Source organism: Grammomys surdaster, unplaced genomic scaffold (genome assembly GCF_004785775.1).
Source record: "Grammomys surdaster isolate TR1022 unplaced genomic scaffold, NIH_TR_1.0 126591, whole genome shotgun sequence".
Classification (NCBI taxonomy): Eukaryota; Metazoa; Chordata; class Mammalia; order Rodentia; family Muridae; genus Grammomys; species Grammomys surdaster.
The window spans coordinates 52076-60556 of NW_021621380.1; the positions used below are offsets into that span (position 1 = coordinate 52076).

Below are 8481 nucleotides of genomic sequence, written 5' to 3' on the forward strand. Positions count from 1 at the left end.
GGCTGGAGAGATGACTCCATGGTTAAGAGCACTGGCTGCTCTTCCAGAGGACTTGGGTTTGGTTGGTTCCCAGGACTCATATGTTGGCTCACAAAAATCTGTCATTTCAGTGTCAGGGGCTCCCATGCCCTCTTCTGATCTGCATAGGCACCAGACACATGTACATACACACAAACAAAACACTCATGTATATAAGATTTTAAAAATTAAAAATAAAAACACAGATAAAACCTAAGCACCCAGGGTAGCCTGTAGTAAATAGTGAGACCCAGTCTCATTTTTTTTTTAAAATGACAACTACAAAATAAACAAACATCAGGCTTCAACACAGCCAGGGGTAGTGGCATGGACCATGGATCCCAACCTCTAGGGGCAGCACGAACCATGGAGGTCTTTTGAGGAGATCCAATCTGGAAAATGAACTGGTTTTCATCTCGGACATCTAGAATTTGTTTGCTCAGAACCAGAGTGATGGTGCTGCCTGGGACCAGAGGCCATGTTGATATCTGTGGCCTGTGCTGCTGCGTAGGGTTACAATGGTGTTCATGCCCTGTGCTATGGTAGAGGGCCATGTTGATTTTCATGGTCTGAACTGCCACCATGCTGGGGTCATGTGGATGTCCGTGGTCTACACCTTCTCAGAAACTATGTGGAAGTCTGTGATCTGTGCTTCCATTGACTGTAAAGGACAAGGACACTTCTTTTGCTTTGGTATCAATGACTACAGGCACACAGTAGAGAAAGAGACTCATAGAAGGCTTCTGTGACAACCCCTAATCCTATCCCACCCCCAAAAGTAACAGTCTAGATAGGAAGCCATTGAAGTAAACTCTTAAAAATTGTGATAGGGATACTGAAGTGGAGCTCTTCACAACTGATGGCTTCCAGAGGGCATGGAAAAGGACTCAGTTTTGTTTTGTTTTTTTAAGGAGCTTGCCATTGGGAGTTTGACCGTGTTCCAGTAAGTATATGGGGAACATAAAGTGAACCTTCTATGTTCTCCTCCTCTTCTTTCTTTTTTCTTTTTGGGGGGAGGTCATGGGGAGGCAGTAGACTCGGAGGGACTGGTAAGTGAGTGATCAGGGTACATTACGTGAAATTCCCAAATAATCAATAAAAAAAATTATATTGAAAAAATAAAAACAAAAAACAAACCACAGACAACAGCAAACACGGAGAAACTAAGATTCTCATAGATCACTAACAGGAATCTAAAACAATATAACCACCTGGAAATTTTTACCATATGACCCAGAAAAAACATAAAAACATAAAAATTCATAGCAGTGTTATTCATTTGAAACAATTCAGATGATCTGTAGACAAAATGTGCTGTATCTATATGAAATATTAATTTACAATCAAAGGGAGTAACATAATGACAAATCTTCCAGCATGGGCAGACCCTAAGAACATCCCTGTGGGACTGGGGAGATGGTCCAGTGGAGAAAGTCCTTGCAGCACAAGTGTGAGGATGGGAGTTCGAGTCCCAACACCCATGTGAATGCCAAGCAAGCATGACGGCTCATCCAAACCCTCGGCTCCCGACGGGCAGAGACAAGTTCCCAGAAACAAGTCGGCTACCTAGACAAGCTGAACAAGGGAGCAGGGTTGATTTGAAAGACCCCACCTCGATATGTAAGGTAGAGAGAGACTGAGGAAGACCCCCAATGCCAACCTGGGGCTTCCACATGTGTGCCCACACATGTACATCAACTCATGTGAACACAACCATACACATGTATCAACCCCTCAACACGTCATTAGGAGTAAAAGAGACCAGATTTTATATACCACTTATTTATATGAAATGTTCAGAGGAGTAAATTGACACAGGAAAAAAGAGACTAGCAATAACTAAGGATTCTGGGTAGGAACCGAGAGTGAGTGTAAAGAGGTATAAAGTACTTTTATGAAATAAGACAATGGTCTAAAAGGACTTTAGACCTCTGCAAACTTACTAAAATTAGAGTGTAATTAAAACAGGTGAATTTTCTGATAGGTATACAACATATTCTACCTCCAGGCAGCAGTTTGGAATTTTGAATTAAAAGAAAACACTCCTGCTATACATGATGATTTAATTTTTCAAAATATCAATAGCTATATCAACAGGGTGAATTATCTGAATTATCTGTAAATAACAGGATCATGGCCATCAGTCTCCTATTTTGTCATCTGGTTGGTTGGTTTGCTGTGGAATTACAAGGATGGACACAGGGCCTCCTGTGTGTGTTGGGTACATACCATCACTTGGCTGGACCCAAAGTCCTGCTGATCTTTTCTTATTCTTTTTAAAAAGAATATCTATTTATTTATTTAGTTATTTATTTATTTTTATATGTATGTATTTGGATGTTTTACTTGCATATATGGTTGTGCACGATGAGACGTAGGAAAGGGCCCAAGGAGGTTACAAGAGAGCATTGATCCCCTGGAACTGAAGTTACTCATGGTTGGGAGCCACCATTTTGATGCTGGAAATCAAACCCAGGTCCTCTGTAACAGCAGTCAGTGCTCATAAATGATGAGCCATCTCTCTGGCCCCTTATCCTTCTAAATTTTTTTAAACAGGAAGCCTTACTTTTACTATAAGGAAAACATGTTTCAGTTTATTGGCAAGGCAGTATATAGTGACCTTAAACAAGCTCCCTAGCTAGTTTGTGACTTAACCACGTCACCCCTGAAAGGGAGGGGGGTGACAGTGCTAACCTCAGATGGTTATAGGAAAGACTAAGGTAGCTGATATTTGTGACATAGTTAGAAAAGTATCTGATACATGGCATTATATCTGTTGTTCTTTCCATAACGGAAAGAGAAGAAAGAACACAGAATGTGTATGCTTGCTTGCCTTCTACATGTGGCAAGAACCTGTGTGGAGAGGTGTTCTATATGAAGGCACTTATAGTAAATTTACCTACTTTTCATTTTGTCCAAGGCAAACTGGTTTGCTCCAGGTCGTGATGTAACTGGCCAAGGGAAAATTCTCTGAGGTTGGCTCTGACATAGATATCAACTGAGATGCAATCGGGGTGAGCACACTCTTGTCAACTCATCGTGTCAAATACGTGACTGAGTCCAGTGACTTCAGGACGGATGTGAGTGAGCCATGCCCCAGGAGCTGGGTGAGCAACTGAACTGAAAACAGATGGAGGCCGGGGACTGCTAAGCATTTGTATGAGATGGAAGAGCTATCCTGTACTGTCAGGGGATCCGAGGAGTCATAAAGAGAAAACAGGACATTCTAGGTCACAGGAACAATGGATGGAAGTGTGGTTGTTGGGAGCAAGCCCGGGGGTTGGGGGAGAGGGCACAGACATGCCAGTCTGGAACAGAGGAGTCAAGCTGAAGCCCAGCAGGAGATAAGCTTAGGCCGATAGCATGGCACCTAGCCTGCCAGTGGGCCTGTTGGCGTCTCTCCTCTAGGCGAATGGAGGATGATGGAGGCCTTTGTCCTTGAGCCTTTGCAGGGATGAAAGTAGGTTCTGCTAATCACTGTGTGATTTGAACAAACCACTCAGTGTATTTGAGCCTTCTGGCCTTAAGTGGGGACAATAATATCATAGGAATTAGAGATATTTGTAAAATGCCGAGAATGATGCCTGGCACTAGAAAATGTTTGATCGCCTTTGTTAAAAGATGGTAGTGCAGATTGGAGGAGCAGAAGAATTTGAAAGCAGATAACGCTGGCAGGGACCCTAAGTATTCAGGAAGACTGTTGTGCCTGGAGTGGCAGAAACAAGTCAGAGTGACCAGCCACTTTCTCCACATGTTTGAATGAATTCCTGCAGGTATTCATACTCGAGGCTGACTAGCAGTCAGGGCTATGGTATTACGGTGAGAGTGTAGACTCTGCCGTCACGCTGCCGTCATGCTGCCTGTGTTAGGTGCTCGACTTCCCCATTTGCCAGCTTCATGTTTCCAGGAAAGTCACTCACCGTCCTTTCCCTCATCTGGAGACTGGAAACAACTTGAGAACTGTCGTGAAGATGCCACTTTTGTGTGTGAGAGAACAGGCATTAGGGCCATGATCTACCAGAATATGAGCAGTAGTGGAAGAGGTGTTGTTTTGGATTCTGTAAGGTGATTTTGAAGCTCAGAATAGTGAGCTAGGCAGGAGGTGGGAGGAATTTGTTAGTTCTTCCCAAGCAAGTTTTACCAAGATCAAAAATAGGAGGCCAACTAAAGGCCTGGAAGTCAATGATAAAGTTTCTGAACAGCAGACCCTGCCACAGAGCTGACTATGCTCACAGGTCTGGAGAATCCAAGGCCAAGCCTGGGCCCTTAAGGAGGCAGTGAGTCCAAAGAGAGGACACACCCATCATATGCAGCACACTGGCTGGCCAGCGAGGCGAGGGCTCCTGGAGGAAGCAGCAGAGCCACAGAAGAAGGAAAGCCCTTGATCAGCAGGGGCCATCACTATTTCAGGAGACCGGATCATAAGCAGTGACTGGGAGTTATCACCCCCCAAAAGGTCTATTTTTCTCTGCTTAAGAGTGTAGTGGTCTTGCTGGGTATAGTAATGCACACTTTTAATCCCAGCAGTTAGGTCTGTGTGAGTTTGAGGCCAGCCTGGTCTACACAGTGAGTTCCAGAACAGCTGGGGTTACATAGAGATGCTCTGTCTTTAAAAACAAATAAGATACAATAAAGTATTTTTTAAAATAGAGAATACAGTGGTTTGGGGTTTTTTTTATTCCAATAAAAATTGAGAGGTAAAAGGTTGGGTATGTTTAAGAAAAGATTATCATCTCAAAAAATCATGTTAAATAAAGTGATCCACAGAAAATGTACTCATAATCCATATCAGACAAATTAAGGATTGCATTTTTTAAATTATTATAGGATTAAGGAGATGGCATGGTACGTAAAGCAGTCACTGGGTTTGATCCCTGAGATTCAAAGGCAGAACGAGAAATCCAAGTCTTGAAAGATGTCCTCTGACCCTCACACATGCCACAGCAGAAACATACATACATACACACACACATACACACACACACACACACATACACACACACACATACACACACATACACACAAATAAATAAATGTAGTACTTCATTTCATTTTAAAAGATAATTGTCCCAGTTGGATTTAACTGTCATCTTGACACAACCTTCTAGAGTTATCTGAGAGCCTCAGTTGAGAAACTGCCTGGATCAAATTGTCCCATGACACGTTGATGGGAGATTATCTTGGTTGTTAGCTGGTATAGGAAGGCCCAGCACATTGAAAGTGCTACCATCCCCGGGCAGGTAATCCTGACCTGTACAATAAAGCTAGTTGAGTATTAGCTGGCCTGCAACTAACTACCTAGGAGAAGCTGGAGCGATAGCTCAGCAGTTAAGAACACTGGCTGTTGTTCTTTCAGGGGTCCTGAGCTCAATTCCCAGCACCCTCATGGTTGCTGCAAGTGTCTATAACGGGATTGGATGCTGTCTTCTGGTATTTGTCAGACAGACATGCAGACAAAGCACACATTTACATTAAATAAGGAAGTCTTTTAAAAAGAGAGAGAAAGAGAGACCTTCAAAATACACTAGATGTAAGATGCAGCTCAGCTCAGGTGTACGTCCTACTGGGCAGGTAATCCTGCAGGTAATTCAGCAGCCACTAACTTGGTGATTTCTCAGTCTGTTATCAACATGGAAGCAAACCAGGTTAGCAAAGCAAATTCTGCCAGGATGAATAACACTGTAAGCATACTCGTGTTTGTTTGTTTGTTTTTGTTTTAAGATTATTTAAAATACAATTTTATTCTGATTCTAAACGAAAAGAACAGGAATGTCAGTAACAAACAAGATTTCACCACTGAATATTCTGATGTAACTACAGCAGTCTATCTTTGAAATCCAGGAAGGAAACAACTCTGTTCCAAACAGCTAAATATGCAATTCCAAAAAAAAAAATGAAGGTATGTATAACTGCCACATTCACTCTGAAGCCCGTTCATCTCCTTCAGCATCCCAAGGAAGTACTCGATCTGCTTAGCTAAATAAGGCGGCACACGCGCTGCCCCGCTGATATCACAGGACAGTTCCCATAAAACTAGACTTCTGATCCAGGGTTCCAGCTTCAACTTTCTTACAGGTCATCATCCTCATCCGGGAGAGCAGTTGTCTGAGCAACCTCTAAATCGTGCTGGTACTGTGCTGCCAAAGCTGGGACCATGACCACAGGTGGGGCAAGAGCAGGCATGGGAACAAACTCCAAGTTAGGCTCTCTGATGAGCTTTCTGGCAAGCCACAGGAAAGGCTTTTCAATGTTGTAGTTACTTTTGGCAGAAATGTCATAATACTGAAGATTCTTCTTTCGGTGGAAGACAATAGATTTTGCCTTCACTTCCCTGTCTTTAATATCCACTTTGTTGCCACACAATACAATGGGAATGTTTTCACACACGCGTACCAGATCTCTATGACAGTTCGGTACGTTCTTGTAAGAAACTATTGATGTTACGTCAAAGATTATAATGGCGCACTGGGCTTGGATGTAGTAGCCATCACGCAGGCCCCCGAACTTCTCCTGGCCGGCTGTGTCCCACACGTTGAACTTGATGGGTCCTCTGTTGGTATGGAAGACAAGTGGGTGCACCTCCACGCCCTGGGTGGCTACATACTTCTTCTCAAACTCGCCGGTCAAATGGCGCTTCAGGATCATCGTCTTCCCGGTGCCGCCGTTGCCCACCAGGACTAGTTTGAACTGGACCTGCCGGTCTCCCTGGGCGGCCATTGCTGCGATCCTTCCAGAAGAGTCCGTCCAACTGAAGCTGGAAAGATGGCGGAAGCACCCATACTCGTGTGTTTTTTTTTGTTTTGTTTTGTTTTGTTTTGTTTTTACCATGGGCCTCTGTCATAAGGGTAGAGAATTCAGAACAATAAAATGAATATTTTCACATCTATACCCAGTATCATGTATTTTATCAAGTTTTAAAAAGTTTTTTCCTGGAAAAAAAAAAACAGCCTTATCAGGTTTCTACTTTACCAACTCATGGGAAAACCTGTACTGGATTTTAGAGATGTGTTATGAGAACAAAAATTTCACATATGTGAGAAAGAATGATGAGCTACCAAGCAATGATGTCATGACAGTATTTTGAAGCCAAAGGCTAAATTAATAGGTATGACTATTTTGACACATTATCCAGAAGCCACCTGCAGTTATAAGATAATTTTTTTTTTAAAAAATCGATCTGTTCATCTAGTCAGATATAATGGTTCATGTTTTCAGTCCCAGCATTCGGGAGGTGGAAGATCAGAATTGAAAGTTACCCTCTACAACATATCAAGGCTGAGGCCAGCCTGAACTATGTGGGCCTGAACTACGTGAAACCCTACCTCAAAAAAAAAGAAAGAAAGAAAGAAAGAAAGAGAGAGAGAGAGAGAGAGAGAGAGAGAGAGAGAGAGAGAAAGAAAGAAAGGGATAAATCTTAAAAATCACATTCACTTATATAGTTTTAAAATACATACACACAAAATACTGCTTGGGTTGACAATGTGACTACTGCTAGCTACTGAGATCTTTAAAAGATCAAAACATTAGGCTGAAGAGATGACTCAGAGGTTTAGAGCACTGACTGCTCTTCCAGAGGTCCTGAGTTCAATTCCCAGCAACACATGGTGGCTCACAACCATCTGTAATGGGATCTGATGCCCTCTTTTGGAGGAGCCAGGAGTTAGTGCCACCTCAAACTGGCAGTAAAGGCCATTTATGAGGCAGAGGCAGGTGGATCTCTGTGAGTTCATGGGCAGTTGGTTTATGTAGTGAGTTCCAAACTAGGAAAAGCTACATAGTGAGACTCTGTCTCTAAAAAAAACAACAAAATGAAACAAAACCAAAAAGAAATCTTAACAACCCTAGTTGAAAAAGCTCTGGAAAGGCCATATTCCCAGGCCCACTTAAGAGGAAAAGCCCACTTCAGCCTCCTGCTCTAAAACCTGCTGACTCTTTGCATTGTATAGAGCTAAGGATGGGTTTTACATATTTACATGGCTAAGAGAGGAAAAAAATCACAGACTGTTTGGGGTTACATGAAAATGATATTAAATTCAAGTTTCAGGGTCCACAAATTTAGAACACAGTCTCTGTTCTTTACCAACCATTTGTAACTACTTTGCAGTTTTGGTAGTTTCGGAGACCATAGGGACCATAAATCTTAAACTATTTAATAATTTTCCCTAAACAGTGTGTGACACTTGCTGTAAGAATCCCTTCTACACACATTTTTGGAGATTCACTGCCTGAAATATTAAAATTAAGATATCCTGGAAGGTGATAACACATTTAGAACTAAGTATCAAGTGTTTTCTAGAAGACAACTTTGGTCTAAAATGATACTCCTGTCTGCCTTTCAGACAGACACCCAGAGGAGATGGGCTTGCTGAGAAATAGTTATCCTGGAAACAACTTGTGTTAGAGACAAGGGTATTCAGAGGAGGAAGCCACTACTGTTACCTAAAAGAGGTCTGCAGGCCAGCC

General features: G+C 42.5%; 1 protein-coding gene across 1 annotated transcript; it reads right to left on the reverse strand.

Moving 5' to 3' along the window:
• Positions 1-6087: 6087 nt before the first annotated feature.
• On the reverse strand, positions 6088-6735 carry LOC114615109 (GTP-binding nuclear protein Ran-like). The gene has a single exon (XM_028760754.1). It carries the CDS (start codon positions 6733-6735, stop codon positions 6088-6090), a length of 648 nt encoding a protein of 215 aa, XP_028616587.1.
• Positions 6736-8481: the final 1746 nt, after the last annotated feature.